Source organism: Monodelphis domestica, chromosome 8 (assembly GCF_027887165.1).
Source record: "Monodelphis domestica isolate mMonDom1 chromosome 8, mMonDom1.pri, whole genome shotgun sequence".
NCBI classification, from domain to species: domain Eukaryota; kingdom Metazoa; phylum Chordata; class Mammalia; order Didelphimorphia; family Didelphidae; genus Monodelphis; species Monodelphis domestica.
Window position 1 is genome coordinate 160,933,672 of NC_077234.1, and position 23,442 is coordinate 160,957,113.

The 23,442-nt window shown below is 34.6% G+C and overlaps 1 protein-coding gene across 8 annotated transcripts in view; it reads right to left on the reverse strand.

Moving 5' to 3' along the window:
- UGGT2 (UDP-glucose glycoprotein glucosyltransferase 2) overlaps positions 1-23,442 on the reverse strand; it is a 245,742-nt gene that overhangs the window by 148,977 nt on the left and 73,323 nt on the right. For all 8 annotated transcript variants that reach the window (XR_008914063.1, XR_008914061.1, XR_008914062.1 and 5 more), the window contains 6 exons: positions 20,157-20,256; positions 19,663-19,723; positions 17,352-17,443; positions 13,709-13,859; positions 7,572-7,691; positions 5,748-5,833 (listed from right to left, as the gene is read on the reverse strand). Coding sequence is in view for 5 of the 8 variants with exons in the window: in XM_001377357.5 (XP_001377394.4) it covers positions 5,748-5,833; positions 7,572-7,691; positions 13,709-13,859; positions 17,352-17,443; positions 19,663-19,723; positions 20,157-20,256 (610 nt within the window). In the remaining 3 variants the exon portion in view is untranslated. The remainder of the gene's footprint in view (positions 1-5,747; positions 5,834-7,571; positions 7,692-13,708; positions 13,860-17,351; positions 17,444-19,662; positions 19,724-20,156; positions 20,257-23,442) is intronic.

Consider the following 23,442-nt stretch of genomic DNA (forward strand, 5'->3'; position numbering starts at 1 on the left):
AAACCTTCATTTTCTTTATATTTGAGACAAATTCTCCTCTTCCTTCCCTCTTTCTTCCCAAGGTGGAAAGCAATCTATATCAGATTATATGTATGTTTTTATGTATAATAGTTTAAAACATCTTTCCATATTAGTCCTTTTGTGAAAGCGAACTCAAACAAATGAAAGAAAAGTGAAGAAATGAAGTGAAATATAATATTTCTCAGTCTACATTCAGACTCCATCAGAAGTTGTTCTGGAAGCAAATGACATTTTTTATCATGAGTCCTGAGGATTTTCTTAGATCACTGTATTACTAGGAACAGCTAAATCATTTATAAATGTTTATCACAAATTACTGCTTTAACTGTGTTCTCCTGGTTCTACTTACTTCACTTTACATCAGTTTATGGAGAACATTCTATTTCATTACAATAATATCCCACAACTTGTTTTGTCACTCCCCAATGATGAACTTCTCTTCAGTTTCCAATTCTTTGCCATCACAAAAAGAACTGCTATAAATAGTTTTGTACAAACAAGACCTTTCCCCCCCTTTTTAAAATTTCTGGGATACAGACCATTAGTGATACTGCTAAGTCAAAGGGTATACCATTTTAAGGCTCTTTAGGCATGGTTCTAAACCATTTTCCAGAACAGTTGAATCAGTTCACAGCTCCATCAGCAGTGCATTAGTGTCCCAATTTTGCCACATCCCTTCCAGCATTTATTATTTTCCTTTTCTGTCATATTAGTTAATCTGATAGGTATGAGGTGATGCAACATGATTATTTTCATTTGCATTTCTCTAATCAAGAGTGATTTAGAATATTTTTTCATGTGATTATATATAGCCTCAATTTCTTCATCTGAAAATTGACTATTCATTATAGATAGGATATTATCATGAATCCCTTTTGGTTATCTTGGAAATTTGCTTTGCTGATAATGGTTTAGTCCTTAATGGTTGATCATCATATAACATTTCTATTACTGTATACGTTGTTCTCTTGGTTCTCTTTACTTCACTTTGTATTAATTCAAAGAAGAATCTCCAGGTTTTTCTGAACTCATTTTATTTTTTTTTTATGACGCAATAGTAATCCATTACAACCATATACTACAACTTGTTTATCTATTTCTCAATTAATGGACAACTCCTCAGTTACCAATTTTTTGCCATTACAAAAAAAAATTGGTGCAGGTAGGTCCTTTTCCCTTATATCTTTGGGATAGAGATACAGTTGTAGTATTCCTAAGTAAAAGGATATGTATAGTTGTATGGTCCTTTGAATATTGTTCTCCAGAATGATTATATCAGTTCACAATTCCACCAACACTGTATTAGTGTCCCAATTTTCCCACATCCTCTCCAAAATTTGTAAGTGTCCTTTTATTGGTCATATTAACCAATCTGATAGATGTGAAGAATTATCCCAGAGTTGTTTTAATTTGCATTTTTCTAATCAATAGTGAGTTGGAGTATTTTTTTTTATGACTATGGATAGTTTTGATTTCTTTCTCTGAAAACTGTCTGTGTAAGAGCAGAGTGGACCGAAGAGGCTTGGAATGTTCAGGGAGCTGATGAGTGACAGAGATGGACAGTTGGAGTTGAAGCAAAGGAGCATGGGAAAAGAACCAGAATGGAGCAGGGCTTTTGATCTGAGATCTTGGGGAGAGAGAAGGAACTCTTGCCCACTCCGGCCAATCGAAAGTCAGCCCAAAGGATTTACCCTGGACATCTCATCTTAAATCCTACTGTTGTCTGAAAGCCTTCAATAACAAAGGAGGGATTCTGGCCTCTCTGGTCCTGAGGGGTCAAGGACTCGGACAGCCTCCAAGTCAAACCTCTAAAGACCTTCACCCTCACTTGCCTTACACAATCCCTGTTATATTTTTAATACTATAGGTTAGATTAGGTTAAGAAATAGGGGAAGGGAAGGTGTATTTCTGGTTTTGGCCATTCTGGTTGGCCAGAAAGAAGGACCTCTTGGTTTAGAGATTCAGAGAGACTCCTCAAAACCTTTACTGGCTCCCCACCTTCTGCTACCTTAATCAACATGAAACTTAACTTGATCGCAGTTAGGTAAAGGGAGACCTTTTATTCTGGGGACACAGAGGGAGCAAAAACCAAGAGACTGCTGATCTAGCCATACTCTGGTTTGATCAGATCCCCAGCTGCGCTGTTTTAATTCAGGGGGGAGGCTTTTGCCTCAGGGGGATCTGAGCTTATTCATCCCGAGGAACCCTTAACATTACCTACAAGTAAAGACCCCTGTCAAGTTACCATCTGGAAACCCATCTTTGCCAAGAATTACCCTCTTGTCACAGCTATAGTGAAGAATAGAGGTAGGTCCTGACAGACACACTCACACAAGTCTGTCAACACATACCACCCTGACACCTCTCTCTATATTCATTTAATAGGATGATTAGGCATTTATTAAAGCTCTTCATATCCTTTGACCATTTATCAATTGGGAAATGCAAGTATCTCTGGAAAAAAGTCTCATTTCTTAAATATTTAGAGGATGGAGTCAAATTTATAAGAATACAAAGCATTCCCCATGCTTAACACGTTTTTCCTCCTCAGCACCATACCTGGTTTCCTCCAAGATTCAGTTAAAATCCTACCTTTCCCAATTCCTTCCCCTCCAACCTCACTCCTACTGTTAACAATACCTAGATATTATCTTTGATTGCCAAAGAAGGTAAAAAAATGATAGAATTCATGGTCACCATCTGAAAGAAATCCCCAAATAAAAAATACCAACCATGCAATAGCCAAAATTTAGAACTTCTATGTCAAATGAAAAATAGTGTAAACAACTAGGAAAAAGGATTTGTAATAATTGAAGGTACAGAGGGAAGGAAGGGTTGGTAACAAAGAATGGAGGAGGTGATGGGACAGAGGGAATATGGAGGTTGGTGAGATAAAGGGAGAGAGGTACCCCCTGCTGAGAGACTGTCTTTGTAATTTCCTCACACTCAACCCATAAGAGAGGTACCCCTGGGTAAGATAAAGGATGACAGAACCAGTATCAGGGAATAGTGAGGTTTACTCTTCAAGGCTTGGCTGGTAGTTGAAACCCCAGAAGTGCCTTTTGTCTGGCAAGCAGACTGTTGGCTTTCATTGTTTAACTAGCTTAGTCACTAGCCTCTCTTTCTTTGTTCACCCTCCAATATGAATCTGACTTTGAGTTCTATTTTAAGAGATAGTTTAATAATTCTAGTAATAAAGAAAGGGGATAGGTTTGAGGAAATAGGAGACCCTACTGGATATCTTGCTTTTCTTCAGCTGAATCAAGATGGCTCAGTTTCAGCTTGTCTGTCTTCTTAGCTAATCACTGTCTCTATCTTAACTTAACAAGAGGCCAGTGTCCTTCTTGGGAAGGTCAAAGGATGGAAAGGCTCTTCAGGGTGACCCCCTGAAGTTAAGGGATCAGCCCCTTTCAGCTGCTATTGTTGTTTGGTTCTTACTCTATTGGATGCTCTCCAATATACAGAACGTTCTTTTTGTTCTGGGTAAGGGAAATGGGGACATGGCTTTTCCACAGGTTGGAAATTAGAACTCTAGGTCTTTGATCCACACTCAACAGAGTTCAGAGGGCAAAGACACTTTCTGTTAGCAGTGTCTCCCACAATCCTCTTGTCTCACTCCAATTGTCACTCCCCTTCCAATCACATTCCAAATGATGGCTGCTCTATCTCAGTGGCCAGAAATGCAAAAGTTTGATTCACAGTTTTCCTTTCCACAGATTTCAAATACCAATAAACCACAGTCAATATGAAACAACCTTTTATATCTGCCCCTCTTTAGGAGGTGAGAGTTGGGAACACAAAAATCCAAAAGGCAAAAGATAAACTTATGACCAAGAATAACTTATTCTGTAAAATTTAGTTTAATCCAACAGGAAAAACTGACCTTAAATGGAATACACTTTTAAGCATTCCTGGTGAAAAAAGACCAAAACTAAGTAGAAAATTTAGAAATTCAAACAAAAGAGTCAAGAGAAACCTAGGAAAGCAAACATATTAGAATAAATGAAGGGGGCTATACTATGATGAAGGAATGAGTGAAAAGAAATAAGTGTTCTTTTAACACTTTAATATCTTCAAGGGTCAAAGACAGAGATGAGATGATGTGAGCATGGAACAAGTTTAAAAAGGAAAGAAAAGAAAAAAAGGAAAAGAGAATGTACTATTTCTCATAATGTGAGAAAAAAAAAGTATACAGAGCAGAGGAGGGAAGGGCAGCAGGCACTGTAGGAATCCCTTTCTGTTTTTTTTTTCTTTCTGTTCACTTCACTCTGCTCTTTTTGTGGTGGCAAAGAATTGGAAACTAAAGGAATATCCTTCAATTGAAGAATGACTGAACAAATTGTAGTATATGGAATGATGGAATACTATGTTGCTGTAAGAAATGATGAACAGGATGATTTCAGAAAGAGCTGGAAAGACTTACATGTACTGTTGCAGAGTGAAATAAACAGAACCAAGAAAACATTGTACACAGTAACAGCAATATTGATTAAATGCCATAGACTTAGCTACTATCAGCAATACAATTAACCAGAACAATTTTGAGGGACTTATGGAAAAGAATGCTCTCTACCTTCAGAGAAAGAACTGATGGAGTAGGAATGCAGATGAAAGTATATGATTTTTCATTTATTTGGGTATGTGTTTTGGGGTTTTGTTTTATAAGATTATTCACTTACAAAAATGAACAATATAGAAATATGTCTGGCATGATAATACATGTATAACTCAAATTAAATTGCTTACCAGCTCTGGGAGGGAGGAAGGAAGAAAGGAGAGAGACAATTGGGATCATGGAAATTTGGAAAACTTATGTGAAAATTTGTTATTATGTGTAATTGGTAAAATAAATCAATGAATGAAAAAATTTAAACCACATAACTCATCAGCATTTTTGTAAATTATTAACAAAACTCAGCAAGGAGAGTTAAGAGTTAAAGTTGGTGTCAAAGTCAGGGAATACTGGGTAGAGTTCAAGTCCTACCTCTTTCAAATTGTGGCTATATAATCCCAGACAAATCATTTATACTGTCAAGGTCCCACACAACTTTCAAAGACTCTAATTTGTGGGATAGTTGCAGTTCTACACAGATTAGATGAAATTCATTGACTTGGCATTCACTACTCAAGAAATCACTGATCTGTACCAAATTAAACCAACAGTAACAACAACAAAAAAATCCCATAAGCTTTAGTAAATTACTTTCATCTCAAAGAACATTACAAAGATAGAATATGATCAATGGCAAGACTACTGATATTATTATCCAGATAACAGTGAAAGCACCTATGGAACACTTGATACCTATGAAAGTAGCAGTAACAAAGCAAAGGTGGCCTCACTGGTAGTATATAGTAAATGATAAGAGTTGAGAGATGTAATAGAATATCTGTTCTACTGAGAGGACATTACAAATGTTCACTATTCATTAAATTTGGGAATGGTAAGAGGTAAGATATGTACATAATCTAATTGACTACATGGTATCTGACCATAAACCAGAAGATTAATAAGGATTATTTTTAAAAAGCAAGCTACTAATTTATTTTAGGAGAAATTCAAAGCTTCAGCTAGTCAAAAATATAGATAAAACAACACTGAAACCTTCTGACTTCTAACCTAATGATAAGACAATATTTCAATCTTAAGCAATTAGATTTAAATGTAATCTCTAAGGAAATACTTCATTAAAAAGATCAATTTAATGTTGCAAAATTTAAATTACCTTAAAGGGATCCTATAGTGATAAAAAAGTTCAGCAATTTTCACAAAACCTGCTGTAACTTGTTGAGTAGGATCAACAAAAAGAACCTAAAAGAAAAACAAAATGTAATGATTAAAATTCTTTATTTTTAAAAATCCAGTATTACTCAAATTTTAAAGTCAGCATAGCATTTGAATTCAGTTAATGTAATGATTAAATATAAAATATAATTCTCTATTAATGTAAACATTTTGGAAGAAGACTATATCAAACTATTTTAGTTTTGGGATATTGTTTTCAATACACTATAGTAACTAGAAAACTGCCAATGTTACTCATGGAACTTTTTGAAAGTGTATTATCTTCTTTATCAACCATGTTATCTTATCCTCATTAAAAATCATCACTTCTATGTTAAATCTTAAAAAGTAAAAAACCAGCCCTCTTTGACCTTAAAAAAGCCTAACATATCATTGACAAAAAGACACGAACCATCTAATTTAGAACATATTCCATGCCATATGTGAAAATAGCAAGATATATTACAAGCCTTCTTTCTTTTCTGTTTGAAATTCAAAATCCCAATATTTTTCAACTCAAATATTTAGTATTACAATGAAGTATGAAAAATATTTTAAAATGGATAGGAAATTGACATAGCATAAACAGAATAAAAAAGGCTTACTATTAGACCCACACTAAAAATTAGAATTTTTGCATTTTGAATTAATTCTTGGAGGGCAGCCAAACTACAAGGCTCAGTTTAAGTCTCTGTTCTTCATGTAGGCTGTTAAATATCACAGAGAAATGTTAAGTACTTTATATAATTGATTCACTGATATGCAGCCACATTCACAACAGAATAATAAAAGTAATTGTTCCACTTATTCTTTACGAAGAAGAAAATTTAAAAAAAAGTTTTTTGAGAATCCTCAGCCCACATTCTCACAAGTTCAAAATACGGTTCCATTTTTTAGGACATTTTGCTCTCAAAAACCTTGGTTTTAGCTCTCATCATGCTTTGCATTAGGGTTTGGTTCTTTTTAGTTGGTCTATTAAGAGAAACAGATTGATGGATTGTACCATGGCCATCCACGGTCATATTGATTTGAAGGAAGAAGAAGAGTGACTTATTCACCAGAGAGTTGTCATCCCTAGCTAGATTTTAAACTATAGGTCTGGGGATTTCTAGGTAGGAAGGTCAGTTTCTTTTACCTTGCCCCTCAGAGGATGTTAACACCATTTATTCATCTGATACCTCCCTTCCCCCAAAAGCAATCTAAAGCTCTCTGGTGATTAGATGTCATAGATCTCCCTAATTTAGATCTGTTAGCAGGCATATTTTCTCTAAGGATGTATATGAAGGTTTTGTTGTTCTGATTTTAGTTGCGCAGTAATAAACCTTCCATTCATAATACATTTATTATAAAACTGCCCCTAAAATAGTTTCACCTAAAAATTATGTTTTATGGAACTAAACAACAGATGGGTATGTCTATAATTCAGGCAGTTTATGTAAAACACTGAGATATTCTATAATAGGAGTCAACATCTTGGCACATAAAGCCTGGGTCAGTGCTCGGATGTTATTTTTTAATTTCTATGTTGCCATAGCTATTGCCCATTTCACCCCAGCTTTCTCTAGAATATAGTGTGTCACCTTGACTGTCACCTTAAATGTCAGATTGTAGTAACTTCTAACAGTCTTGTAAATCTTTTCTACATGCCAATTTCCCCATGGTTTGCTTAGACTAGCATGACAATTCTAAAAGGAAGGCTGCTATTTCTTTGAAATCTATATATTTTTCTAGAGTGTGAAATGGCTTATGAGACTGAACAACTTACCAAGTTATAAAAATTACGCCCAATTGAGGGTATATTTCCAGGGAATATTGGCTCCATAAGTTCTTGGCAACTCTTTGGCCACAGGGCATATATATTATCTTCTTCTAAATTATTTACCCACTAGAAAAGAAATCAATAATTTGAAAAGTGGTACTTAATATTTGATAGAAATAATAAAATAAAATTAGGGAACGAGAGACAAAATCAGTCAGTATTTTTTAAGGATGAATACATTTCTTTGAACTCACTTGTAATTTGCTTTTAAATAGATTTTTGATGCAAATACACTATTATTTTATTTTTTTGCATACTTACTTCTAAAGTCAAGTAGGTATACTTGGAGCTTTACACACCTTTTTGTATACACATATATGTTTTCCTGATGTTCTTACTAGGGAAAACTTTATGAACAGATCTTAGATTCACAGTATTTGAAAGGACTAGAGATGACGATAGCAATAATAAGAGCTGATATTTCTTAAGCATTGTAAAGTCTGCAAAATACTTGACATACTTTCTCGTTTGATACAACACTGTGAGTATTATTAGCTCTCTTTTATGAATGAGAAAATTGAGGTTCAGGGAGTTTTAGTGGTTAGCACAGGGTTACATAGTTACTATGTATCTGAGGCATGATTTTAACACGGACCTTCCTGGTTTTAAGCCTGATATTCATTTCAATATGCTACTTTGCCAATTGTTCTGGTTGTCACATTTAGATGAAAAAGAAACAGACCTAGAGAAATAAGTTGGCCAAGGTCACAATGAGTGTTAGTAGCAAACAAGAAGTAGTCTTATCAGAAGAGTTAACATAATAGTAATCAAATTATTCAAGGGATATCCAAAGAGATTTAGACAAAATAAGAATAAAATTCACACAGAACAAAAGATCAAGAAGATCAAGAGAAATGAAAAAAAGTTGAAAAAGAATATTGATACAATATCCCAAATTTCATTACATTTATTTTTACTTTATTAATGCCAGCTGCTACTGAAAAAATACCCTAAAAATAGAAATAGACTGTATACCATTAAGCCATTTTGTGTTAAACTCTACTGTTCCCTGATCATGTGATTAGGGATTGTTGCAGTGCAGAGAACTAGAGAGGAACTACTCAGTGGCTGGTGGATTGAGTCAAGACTTAAATTGGATAGATCCACATGAACCATGCTTACTTTATTATGGAGATGAGAAGTTCTCACCCATAATGGGGTGGAGGATAGAAACAACAACTCTGCAAGGGAGAGAGATGTAGCAACTTCTTAAGAATATTAGTGTTTAAGGGGGCAGCTGGGTGGCTCAGTGGATTGAGAGTCAAGCCTAGAGACAGGAGGACCTGGGTTCAAATGTGTGACCCTGGACAAGTCACTTAACCCCCATTGCCTAGCCCTTACCACTCTTCTGCCTTAGAACCAATACACAGTATTGACTCTAAGACAGAAGGTAAGGGATTTTTATATTAAAAAAAAAGAATATTAGTGTTTATGGAATGACAGACAGGAGTAAGCCTGTATTTTTGCCTATCTGAACCAGTCATTCCTTAGAAGATAAATGATTACAATGAAAATTCTCAAAAGAGGAATGCAAACTATTATCAGCATCATGAAAGATTGTTTCAATTCATCAGTAAAGAGAAACAAGAGCAAATTAAACCAACCTCTAAGGTTTTTTTTTTTTTCTCACATGCATCAAAAGCAAAGATTAAACAACAGAAATACCCAGTGTTGGAGAGGTTACATGAAGGCACATATGCTATTGAAAGAGCTATAAGTTAGTCCAAACATCCTGGAAAACAATTTGGAGCTTTGAAAAGAAAAAGCTCAACCCAGGAATCCCCTTACTGGGGATAAACCCCAAGAAGGTCACAGACAGAAACAAAGGCTTCCTTTCCATAAAAATCCAATAGCAGCAAATAGCGGCTGTGATGGAAGTTATCCCAGTTGGATCGGCAAGGCCTTCTGAGAAAGAGACAGAGGGTGGCATGTGCTAGGCACAGCAAACCTCCACCGCCTCTCCTCAGACCAGAAATAAGACGGAATGGGGCCACGAGCCCAAGAGCCCTGGGAATAGCAATGTCCTCCAGCCTTTCTGGCTTGTTTTTAGCTCAGTCTACAAAGCCAAAGCATCATCCAGGGACTCAGCCTTTGTGGAAAGGACCTGGTAATTGCTTCTGCAGGTTCTGTAGCCCTCGCCTTGTTAACAGCCACGGCTGCCCAAGATCTGGACATGAACTTTTTGCCAACTAAATCTTTGGCACTGTTAGATGGTTGAACACCAGAAACAGATGTGAGCTTTTTGCTGCTTAAAAGATCATGAGGCCTTTCTATGACTTGCAACTGAAATCCTCTTTTATATGTTGTCTTTTGTATAAGAATGTGAGCTTCTTGAAAGCAGGGATGGTCTTGCTTTTCTCCAGCATTTAGTACAATGCTTTGCACATAGCTAAGTGTGCTTTATCATTCAGTCTTTAATCCATTCCTTCATTTTGTTCATCTTTTAACAAGCTATAGCTCCCTACAAAAATATGAACTCCTTGAAGAATTATTGTTCATTTTTCCTTTTTATTACAGTGGAAACTAGACAGAAGGTGTACAGTAAAATTTTTTTTGGATTAGATTGTATTAGATAGGTTGAAGTCATACAAATGAGAAAGTTGTGATTAATAGGAATAAAGATGAGTTCTTTAAGAATAAAAATTTCCAAACTATTCTTATATTCATTTTTGAAAGGGCTATTAAGACTAGTAAATGGAGAAACAAAGTGCATATGTTGTATATAGGACACAGGTAGACATTTAATTCATATATGTTAAGAAGGCAATTCTCCTTTATTCACACCTATCCATTAAGGCAAGTCTCTAGGATTATAAGATATATGAAGAAAGGGAGTTCCTACATTGAAGAAATCATATATCTTTGACTCATTTTTGTCTCATGATTATCTATTTCCAGAAGGCTAGATATTTGAAGAAAAATGCTCTGAGACCTGTCTGCCACCAAAGAATCATATTACTTCATTTAGACTAATTAAGATGGAGCAGTATCTACCTATCTGAAAATTACAGCACTCATCTAATCTGTTTGACAACTATTGATATTTAAAAAAGAATTAGATCTTTGGCTAACCCAAGGCAGAAGACACAGTGATGGGTTAGGCAGTGTGGGTTAAGTGACTTGCCCAGAGTCACACAGGTAGGATGTGTCTAAGGCAATATTTGAACCCAGAACCTCCCATCTCTGGGCCTGGCTTTCAATCCACTGAGCCACTTGGCCACCACCCATAGCCTTGTCTTGAAACATCAAGAAGTAAATTTTTTGTAACCTAGTCAATTCCCATTTTCTAGTCAAAAACAGTGCTTCATTAGGAATTCTTTATTTTAGTCAAATCTATGTCACTAATACTTTAAAATCAATTTTAATATATTAGATTTTATAAAGATTTATTTGAAATCAGATTTGATATAGCAGAGAGAACATTGGACCCAGAACCAGGAAAATGATACATAAATTGTCACAGGATCTGAATAACAAGCTTATGAATTTTAGACTCTAATCCTTAATCTTAAGGGCTGAACTAATTAAACTCTTGAGCTCTTACTTGCTCTAAAGTTTATGCATCTGATAAGAAATTTAAAAAATAATGCTTAACACAGAAACGATGGGATGGAGTTAGAAACATAATCAGAATTGAATGTTCAGATTAAAAAAGGATTGTAAAATAGAGGAAATAAAAGATAAATATGTATAGATGTGTGTATTTATTTCTTGTAAAGAGCTTTTTATCCAACAGTCTTATAAACTACTTGAGGGAAATGCTTATGTTTAATAATTCTCACGTACTTAGCAACATTGTTTTACTCTATTTATATTTACTACAATATTTAAGTAATTGTCCCTTAACTTAGTTGAGAATGAACTTTATTTCTGAAATCCAATTCTACTGAGGACCTGAAATACCTTCTGCTTTCTTCCTCATAAATCCAAATTCTAAACATCCTTAAAGAAAGAGTTTAAATCCTTCCTTATTCATAAAGCCTTCCCTGGCCATCCCTTCCCAAACCTTACAGTGAGTTTTCTATCTTTAAAATATTTACACCAATGACAGTATATGTAATTTTAAAATTCATTAATTTGCAAACAAATAATGTAATGACTGTAATACCTCCTTTATTATTTTCAAATTGCTGTTAATATATTGGTATTATTTAACTTTAATATTTCTTTGCCTTATCTTCCCAACTAGATTGTATGTACTTTGTCTCCCTAAATACAACTGATATGAGACCTCACCTCTAGTAAGAACTCTATAAACACTAATTTTTGGTGGTGAGGTCACTGTAATACAGTCTAAAATCTACTGGCCACAACTTTGGACCTGGGTCAGACTATATTCAAATTCCAGGAATAAATTCTAGAATCAAATTCTTCTACCAGAGAAAATGTAGTTAACTAGATAAACTTCTTGAAATTATACAGAGTTGAAGAGAAACATTATTTGTTCAAGACTATAGAGTTCCAAATCCTCACACCTAAAAATAGTACATCCACTTCTGGGAGTAGAAAAAGGGAATTCCATTAATCTTGCCATTTTGCTCATTGTTAGGATGACCGGGGGGAAGGGGGGGGAATCAAGGAAAGAAGATAAAAGAAAGTAGTAATTATGAGGAAGCAACTTGTTAAGAGTAGAGACTATGAATACTTACATTATTGCAATCATAATTTGCTATTCCTTGGAAAGGACTGGGAAGAAGAATGATGAGTGAAGAAAAGATTAAAAGCAAGAAGTAAAAAGTCAAGTTTAGGAATTAATGCAAAAGAGAAATTAAGAACAAAAATGAATACACATTTATCAGTCTTTATAAAGTAATGTCTTAAGTATACCAAGACAGCAGTATCTTCTAGTTGTTTTAAACAAATGCATCACCCTTAATCTCACAAAATACTTTAGAACCTTTGGTAACTTTAATATGTTAAAATTATGTTATTGAAAATATAGAAGCTATTGATATTTATGTGAAAACATGAAAATTTGTAAAATCAGATCTAGAGTTACATAATACACATTTAGCTTTGTATTAACTGAAGGGGAACTTAATTGAATGTTTTGCAATAACATTAAGTCAAGCAATTAGATGATTAACATATTTCTAACTGTTAAAATTTTTTTTTAACTCCAGACATCACTAAATTGAAAACCAAATGATACAGCAGCCTTATAAAGTATTTATTCCAACAGCAAAATTGATATTTTTCTTGACAAAAACTTTTCTGTCCTTCCTTGCTTCAACAATCTATGAAGAAATGATGCTGCTTTGTTTATACTTTGTCATCTTGTGGTCTTTTGAAATCAAAATGAGCCCAAGCCAGAAGTTCACATTCTGCTGTGCCAAAGACTTCAGGATACATACTGTGACTTATTTTTAATGTATATGGTATCTTTGAAAAAGAACAGTATGAATTTTCACATTTTTCATGCTTTTATTTCCATGGTAGACATCTTCCAGAAAAGTGTCAAAGCATAACCTTTCAATTAATGTCCACAAAATCAACAATACAAAAATTAATGAAAAATTTTTCTTTTTTTATAAAACATTTTAAAAAAGTAATGTGAATGAACTTAAAATTATAATTACATTTTTAGCTCAAAAATGAAATCAAGCCAATGAGAAATGGTGATATGAAACTTACTGTTCTTCTGAAACTATGATTTTCCAGAAACATAATTTCAATGATATCTCACTACTTGAGCTATTTTGCTTATATCCAGAAATATAGACTATTTCATCTATTTGCTACTTCTTCATTTTTACAGATGCTGGAATACAGGGGCAAATTTATTAGTAGAAACTACATACAAAGTACTACAAAAACATTTGTACTGTCTTCACATGACAATAATACTGAACAATTTCTTGATGTTCCTCTCTTATGTCCACACTTATGAACTCAGAAGAGGTATTAGAAAAAAAAATGTGTAAAAAAATGGAAGGTCTCTAACTACCCCTTTAACTAAAATGCTTCACATAGTTTTAACAAATAGCTCATTCCCTTAAAAGGATTAATGCTAGTATGGAGCCTTAAGAAATTTATTAAAATGTTTTTTTTTGGTAAAAACTTAGAATGACATATATACATACCATTATTGAAGTATGTCGAATATCTAATGCATAGCTGTCATCCACAAGATGTGTATTTAAATTTAAAAGTTTACGGGAATCCTTTTCTTTAATCCCAATATCACGAAGGCCGTTCATTACTTTTCCTTCTAATTTCAGCATATCCAAAATACTAAATATTCAAAGAACAGGAATAAGTACATATATATTATTGTTAAGTAATTTTAAAAAAATGGATATGTGATTTCACTGCTATAGGGAATACCTGGGGGACAAATTCTTTCTAGCATACCAGCACCTGTTTGGAAACTTATTGTCTTAGTTGCTTAGTCATTAAGAGATGAAGTGATTTATTTATCTAGTGGCAATACATTTTTGCTTCTGATATGCAAATAATATCACCAAAATGTTTGGGAAGGATCCTTCATAGCAATAAAAATAACTCTTTTTTAAGGTGCTATATTATTCTTACATTGATCTTTCATTTTCAGAGGTTTTGTGCAATCGGATAAAGAACATATTTTGACCCAATCATCATTCCTATATTTCACCAAAACTTCACTTGAAATAAAACAACATAGTTTCTTCCAAAAGACTAATAAGGAGTTTTATTTATTAAAGCACACATGTATTGAAGGCATCCTTGATGATACGACAGGCAGGAATTTACAAACAATATTCAATGTGAGACTATACCTTTATAGTTGTATAATTTACTGAAATATATAAAAACAGCAAAAGCTCACTGCACTCAATCAATCAATCAGTGTAACTCTTATTAAGCCACTGGGCACTAAGTTCTGAAGACACAAAGAAAGGCAAAAACACAAAAATGGCTCTTTCTCACCACAAGGGTATATCCAAATTAGGTAAACAGTATCTTATATAAATGGTTTTATATAAGTTATGTACAGAGTAGGAAATAGGTAACCTTAAGAGAAGAAGGCTCAAGTGGTTGGGGGGAACCAGGAATGCCTCCTGTGGAAGGAATATCTAGGAATGTTGAGAGGCAGAAGTGATGAAGTGATGAAAGAATTCCAAGCAAAGACATGGAGGAGATAAGAAAAAAAATGAGGAGGCTGGTATTGCTGAAATGTAGAGTTTATAGAAGGGAATAAAATGTGAGAACACTAAGACAGTAGGAAGGACTTATGTTGGAAAGTGCCAAAAAGAGAGTTTTATATTTTATATTAGAGGCAATAGGGAGCCACTGGAGTTTATTGAGCAGGGTCAGATATTTGTTTTAGAAAAATCATCTTAGTAGTTATATGGAGAATGAATCAAAGTAGGAAGAGATTTGAGGCAGGGAAGCCAATTGGAAAGTTTTCTTAAATAGTCTAGATGATCCATTAACTGAAATATAAATTAAATGAATATAGAAAAACAACTATCATGTAGGATCATTTTATACCAATTGTAATCTAACATTGCAAAAAATAAAATAAAGGTGACATACTAACTTCCTATTTTGGGTCTATTAATGAAACTAACATCTGGTGATCTTCTATTTTGTGACTCCAATACACAAAGAACCAGAGTGACCAAGAATTTTCTCAAGTTTAAAGCCTGTTTTCTATTAGGTGTACCACCACTGCAAATTTTGAGGCAGGGGACCTTTGCCCTACTGAATTAAATACAACATCCTTGCTGAACATGCTTTTCATTGAGATTGGCTAAAGACAATTTAAAAATACTGAAGTTTTGGGGTTTTTTTTGGCTAAATGTTACTGTTCCATTCTAATGGTGATAAGGTAGCATAGTGAATAAAATGCTGGACTTTTAAGTCAAGAAACCTTGAGTTAAAATCCTGTTTCAATCACACTTTCTTCTCCTGGGCAATTCTTGCCTATATCTTCCCACAGATTCTCTAAGTAGAAAATGGATCCAACAACCTTAGCCTTCCCTTAGATCTTTTCTACATTTTATAGTATCATTCCAGTACTTAAAATTTAGAGTTTTTATCCCTCACGTACTTTTTCTCTACACATGGCCCACAGCTATTTTGAATTACATATTTCCCAAATGTTGTATTTTATGCTACTGCTTACACCTATATAATCATTTAGAAATACGTTGTTGCCTAAATCTGCTTTCCATATGCATCATATCAATTGTCCTCTAATTAGCTTGAAACTTTCCTTCTTTGGATACTGTGGGTTCTTAAATGCAAAAGAACAGTGCTCTTTTAATAGGTGACTGTCAGGTAGCATTTTAAAATGATTTGAAGTATTGTACAAATTCATAAACACAGTCTGTCCTCAGACTTCCTCCTGATCAATTCTGGGGCCAAGTCACTGCCAGTTTCAGGTATTTGTTGTATTTTATTTTCACATTTAGTTCCAAATGTATCTGTCCCCCAAATGACAAACCATCCCCAGTAACAAAAATTTAAAAAGAAAAAGAAAAGTTCAGCAAAACCAACCAATCCAATAACTGCATCTAAAATTACATACAATATTTTCTGCCATTGTTCCCTAGCACAGTAATGAAGGAAGGATCATCTTCTGAACTCTTTTCTAGGCCAGTATGGTCCAAATCATTTTCAAGAATGATTGGACCCTTTCGCAACTTCATAAACAGTATATTTACATGACTGTCTTCTCACAGACCTCCAAAACTATTTCCATTTTTTGTCACTTTTGCCAATTTCCTAGGTATCAGGTATAACCCTTGGGGTATTTTTATGTGCATTTCTCCTATTATTAATGATATGAAAGCATCTTTTATAGGATTGTAAAAATTCTGAAAATTTTTATAAGGAAATTTGAGCACATATCCATTGGGAAATATCCATAGGTAATACATATGTTTTAACTTCTTATTGCCAAATGCTTCAATATGAGACATTGTTATGATTTTATCAAATTAAAGAACAGGCATCACCATATGCTTTTTGTTTTATGGACCTTAAGGTCCATAAGATGTTTCCATTTGATTTGCAAATAAAATCATCCCATATGGGTTGCCTTTACTAGAATGTGAGCTCCTTGAAAATAAAGACTATTTTGCTTTTCTATTTGTATTTGTTACGCTTTGCACAAAGTAAGTCCTTAACAAATGCTGTTTTCCTTGCCAAATATGTTGTAAAAACTATTCTTATTTAGATAAATATTTGACTAATATCCCTTGCAATTCTGAAATTCTGTCATGTTATGTACTAGACATCTCCCTCTCTTAATTTCTTCTATTAGTTTAAATAAACATTTAGAAAAAAAGTAAAACTAAATTATGGATATTCTCTCTTAGTTTCCCAGTTTCTTAAAATTTCTTTTGCCTTCTATTCCTTTAGGAAGAATCTGAGTGCCTGGCTTGATGAATGATTGTTGATTTATTTATTTGTTTGTTTGTTTGTTTTCTTTTGTTTATTTTGTTCAAGAATGCTTCCTGGTTGTTCAGCCAAATATGAAGCTGATCTGCTAAGGTCAGAATTCTACTTATCACTGACCTTTTTGCACATATAATGAGGAATTGCTGGGAACATAGTTATAGATCATTTATGTTAAGTCTTCTCATAAGGTCTCTACTTTGCCACCATTTTCTTATTTTGCACAGTTCTTTCATGTTTGTGTCTCACTCTCATTCACCTAATGAGCAACAATAAATATATTAAATGTAATACAACTGAATATGCACATAAAATTTATATTAAGGATCTGATTCTTACCTAAATGGATCATGAAAGTCCAAGTCAATCTGAAGACCATTTATAAAGAGACGAGCATCACCTGGTTCAATTTCAAGTCTATCATGGAGACTCTTAAAACAGAATGAGAGAGATTGATATGAGAATCAAATTTAAGCAAACATGAAAACTATACATGATTTGAGGATATTATTCACTCTTATATATGATCTGGGTTCCTAGTATAGGTGTTGATTCAGAATATTTATGAATAAAATACTTCTGTGATTATCTTATGCATTGTTCCCCACATTATTGCTACTAGTAAATCTATGATAAAGACCCATCAGTAAGAAGACTTATGGGTGATAGAAAGAAGAAGGGGTCTTCCTCTCCCTCTACACAACAAAGAACTGGCCCAGAAATTGTTGTTCCTTCACCTCTCAGAATATTGGTAAGTTTAGGCTCTTAAGGAGAAATGTAGCAGGTCTGGTCTTAGGCAAAAATTCAGAGATAGACTTTGACTCTCATCCTTTTATTTTCTTTGGTCATTTTCTGCCCCATGACTGCACTATTACTCAGCTTTCCTTAGTGCACAGTGTCCTCATGGCGTCATTATTTCCTTTCCTATTTTTGACCTCCATATGAATTCTGTCATTTTGTCACTTATAAAGTATCTATATAGAAATTCAATTGATACAGAATGAAATCTGTAAATTAACTTCAATTGTATTGTTTACATGAAGGTTGTTGTTCATCTTTCATTTTCAAAGACCAATGGCATTATGGATCGATGTGTATCCTGGCATGAGAATTGGATTTAAGTGAAGGAGAGTTGCACAAAGTTGTTAGCCTCACTTTCCCAGAGTCTTCAGAGTCTGGTGACAAGGCAAAAGTCAGGACAACTGGTGATGCCTGAAGATGCAATGGATGACTCTGGCATCTTCAATGTCTGACCAAGCTCTAAGTGCTGCAAAACACCTGATTCAGTTGCCTTAATGGCCATTGGAACAAATGGTACTCATCTGTCCATTCCACTGGGGGAAGTCCTTGCATGCTTGAGGTAGACACCTCCCTGACTCACTGTTGGGGTTCAGGCCTCTTCGTTACCCTCAACCTGGTTTAGCCCATCTGCTTATATCAGTGAGGGTGAACCTTTTAGAGACTGTGTGCTGTGCCCCACCTTCCCAGAGACTGAGTGCCATGCCTTCTCCCCTTACTCCAGAGAGGGGAGGAAGTGCACCCATTGGGCTACTGGGCCAAGGGATGGGTGAAGTGAGGAATGCCCTCAGGCACAGGTGGAGAGGGGGAAGGGAATGGCCCAAGTATTCTGTTCCTCTTCAGCTCTGCTGCATGTGAGCCACCCACCTTGCCCACAGGGAAGGAGGCAACATGCCCATTGAGCTGCTGGGTAGAGGGGTGGGTGAAGTGAGGAATGCTCTCAGGCTCAGTGGAGAGGGGAAAGGGAGAAGCTCTGACCCTAACCCTCTGCCTTTCTAGTAACAAACTCTGGCAGGCAATGGCACATATAACCACAGAGTCAGCTGTGTCTGCTTTCTTTGGCATGTGTGCCATAGATTTACCACCATGGGTATAGCAATTTTAGTAGGGTGTGGCCATTGCATATGCTTTACCTTTTTTGGAGCCACAGGTGCTTGATGTCTTTAAACAACACCCCATACACCCGGCATAGTCTCCAAATGAATATTGCCATACTATTATATAATTTAGTTATTAAATATCTACTTGTATCTCACTTTTTGACTTTTCACCAAAAATGAGCATGAAAATATTTATGAAAACCCTGCTCATCTTGAGGTCTTTGCTAAGACATAACATATTTTATTACATGGATAATTAATAAGTCTGGACTCAGATACTTCCTAGCTTTGTGAACCTGGGCAAACTACTTTATTGCCTAGCCTTTACCACTCTTCTGCCTTGGAACCAATGCATGGTATTGATTGCAAGTAAGGGTTATTTTAAAAAAAGAATACAAAAGGTTGTGATGTGTCCAGAGCCACAAAACTAATATATGTCATAGGCCGGACTTGAAACCAAGTCGTTTGGCTCCAAATCTACCTCACTTTCCATTGTTATACTGCCTTTATACTATATAAATGTAAGATTTTACTTTTCTCGATAATATTTATAAAGATATAAGTAAATGAATAATTTATAATACAATTGTTCCCCAATAAAAGGTGGATATAAATTTTGAAATAAATTATTTTAAGAAATCCAAAATAATCTCAAGTAATTTCATTTTTGTAATAAACTAAAGACTACACAGTTTTTATTTAAAAATATGAAATAAAAAAAAGAATCTAAATGCATGAAAAAGTGGACAAACCTCTTGATTTCTTTCTATTTCCATTTTCATTTTTTGGTTTACAGGAATTCTGGTTAGAGATCTGGAAAATAAATATTTCTATCAAAATAAAACAAGGAAATATTTAACTGAATAACTGATAATCAAAAATAAAAAAAAAACCAAAAATATAAACTGCTTATAATAATTTTTCCAGAAGTTTAATCTATGTATAGTGATTTATACTATGATTTCAAAAGTGATTGTCACAAGGAAGTCAAAGGAGCCTAAAAAGTGCCTTAGTCATGAAGCATCTGACTGATTTACCAACGAAACTACTTTAAACAATAACATACTTTTGAGATCTTATTTCTACAGATGACACCTATATTGAAAAGAAAGATAAAGCATAGTTGCACATGAGTTGTAAAGACAAAATTGATGCTATCGCAGTGAATTATAGCAATTTTTTTGTGTGAAATGACAGCTTTCACAAAAGTCCTCTAGTTAAATAAAAATAAATAACTATAGTATACCTGGCCTTCATTGGGAAGTTTTGAGAAATATCTCTCATTAATTTTATGGCATTATAAACTGGAGCAGACATAATTTGAGAAGCTGCTTGAAAACTAATATCTGTAAGAAAAAAGAATTATACTTTATGAAATTATCCATCATTTAAGGCTTTAAAGATATTTTCATGTTATTAAAAGTACATTAGTCATTAATTTTTCTCATATGTTTTCTTGTTGTAAATTTAAGCTTGATGAAATTTAGTAAAATGAGTATTCTAAAAATGTTGCCGCCTGGACCTCAAATAAGGTCTGTTTTTTGTGAATGAATAATTCACTATAAATGACTGATTCCCTATTTTCTGAATATACTCAGTGACAATATGCCTACAAGTGATAGAAAGAAAATACATTTGACAAAAATGCATCTTTACTTATGGAAAATGAAGCATTTAAAGGCAAGGCTTGATAAAGCGAATAAAACAATTTAAAAGAAGATTAATAAAAGGCAAGCAGCAATTCAATATGGACATAAACAATAACACTCAAATCTCTCTTTCCAGATGCTTCTCCAATTGTATATATATTAAATGAAAACTAAATTCTGTTCTTATGGAATACTACGAAAATACATGAAAAAGACAATGACAAATTATAGTTTTAACTTATGTACTACAGTAATTGTCAACAATTTAGTTATTTTCCAATCATCAGAATGTGCTACAAATGCCTACATCTATTATTCACGAGTTAATAATCTGACCACAAAAGGCAGCATGGCATGTCAGATAGAAAATTGGTCTTGGAGGTAGAGAGTTATAGAGTTATGGAATCTCATTTTTGACATCCACTAGCGATCTGGCCTTTGGTAAGTTATATAATCTCTCTGAAACTTAGACATTAAAAAAACAAAACAAACAAACAAAAAAAAACTTAAGCCCTAGATGAGGATTAGCCCCTTGTCAGTGGTTACCATACAAATAAAATCCCTGGTTCTTGATATGGCATATATGTTTTTTAAACCATTTTAATGTAGGCAGAGGCTCATATTAACAAATATCTTTATTACATATAATAATACATAATGAAATGTACAATTTAATATTTCAAGGACATTTTTCAGATTTTATTATGAAAAATGCATTTTGTTAATCTCAAAGTAATATAAACTTGAGAAGTTATCTGTGTTTTCTTGCAAAAAGCTATTTGGAGGTGAAAGATTTATAATACCTTCTGGAGAGTCAGTGCTGTGCTATTGAAAAAAAAGTTCTAGATCAAACCAATTGCTTGAGTATCTCTGTATAATATACCCAAGTTACTATTATGTAATCAGATTATCTCCAAGAAGGTAAATGAGGTAAATAATTCTCATGGAGATGCAAACTGGCAACTGACCCTGCAAACCCTACAGTCCCCACCTATTCAGCATCCACAGCTCCTGAAAGGCCCTTGTTGTTGTTGAGGCACTTCAGTCATGACCCCATTTAGGGTTTTCTTGGCAGAGACACTGGAGTGGTTTGCCATTTCCTTCTCCAGCACATTTTACAGCTGAGGAAACTGAGGTAAACTGTAGGGAGCAACTTGCCCAGGGTCAAACAGCTAGATGTGAACTCTAGATGAGTCTTTCACTCTCCGCGGGGGGACACTTAGCTGCCCCCAAAACACTTTGCCATTGTCCAGTGGTTCAACATGACAAATGAATAAGACTTCATGAACTGAAATGATACAAACAGAACCCGCAGTACCACCCTCGGCCATGCCGCTGCTCCCTCAGGATCACTATCTAACAAATAAGAGAAAACAGCTCCTCCGGGATGACTGCTCTGGCAGAAGGTATCTTTCTAAAAGAAACGTGGTTTGTAAAAGAGGGAGACAGGCAGAGCTTTACATATTTAAAAGATGGGAATGCGAGGAAATGGAGGAGAGGGGCAGAACTAGAGAGTTTAGCGAAGGTCAGTGGACAGACAAAAGTGATTTTGCTATGTTAGCCTATGCCTGGCCACCTGAAGAGAGAGAAATGAATGAGGAGTTTAGTAACCAGACTACAAAACAAGCGCTGAGGCACAAGGCAGGAACAAAGCTTGATGATCATTTTCTAGCTGTTTACTGGTACTCTCTCTCCTCTAAAAGAAGAGCCGCTAACACTATAACTTATTGACTCTTGCATGCACAAAGTCATCCTGCAAAGGGTGGAGGGCCCAATGAGGGGAGAGTCTATTCTAGATCTGATGATTCTTAGTAATTGGAGGTCCTGAAGTTTGGATGGAAATAATGAGAACTCTGGGGTAAGTGACCGCTCCTAGAGTTTGCACAACAGAAGAGGAAATTTGGACACAATATGATATACATTCTGAATTTGGGGAAAGTCCATTTCAGAATGTTTAGCAGAAAGATAGGTAAGATCCCACAGCCTAAAATTTTCTAAAGGGAAAGTCTTGGGAGGGATAGGAAATGCACAAGAATGGAGCTCTGAAGACCCAAGGTAAAGACAAGTCTGAAGACACAAAGAGGAACAATTTTAATGGGGAGAAAAAATGAACCCTGACTGAAGAGACTAAAGTGGTTACACAAGTATCTCATCAATGTAATTTTTTAAAAAAGTATCTGGAGAGTCTCCAGATAAAGCATCAGTTGAGGTTTATTAAAGCAATGATGGAAAAAAGAAGGATCAAAGAAGGAATAGAATGATGGTGATGGACAACAGAGAGAAGATAGAGCTACCCAATTCTCATGTGGTTTATATTTTCTCAGTCAAGGAGAATGTTTTTGTGCAGTGAATGGCAGGAAAAAACCCCCATCAGGAAGCTTAATGGCACAGAGGATAGAGCACTGGGCATGGAGTCACAAAGGCCTGAATTCAAATCCAGCTTCAGACACTAGCTGTATGACTTGACCAAGTCGCTTAACCTCTCCTTGGCTCTGTTTGCTCAATTATAAAATAGGGATAATAATAGAACCCATCTCAAAAAGGTTGTAGTGAGGATCAAATGAAACATTATTTGTTAAGTGCTTAGTACAGTGTCTGGCACATAGAAGGCACTTAATATTTATTCTCTTCCATTCTTTAATTTTTTTCCTTCCCTTAAAACCAAGATGAAAGAGCTCTTAGTTGCCTTTAACAAATTCAGATCACTTAGCCCAAATGAAAAATATGCTCAGTTACTGAAAGCTGGTAGAGGTGATTGCTGTCAATGATGCTGGAAAGATCATAGGAAATGAGGTATCCCCAAACTGGAGAATGGCAAAAGGTATTTCAATTTCCAAAAAAAGGGGAGGTAAAAGAATTGAACAAAGGCCAGTGAATTTGACT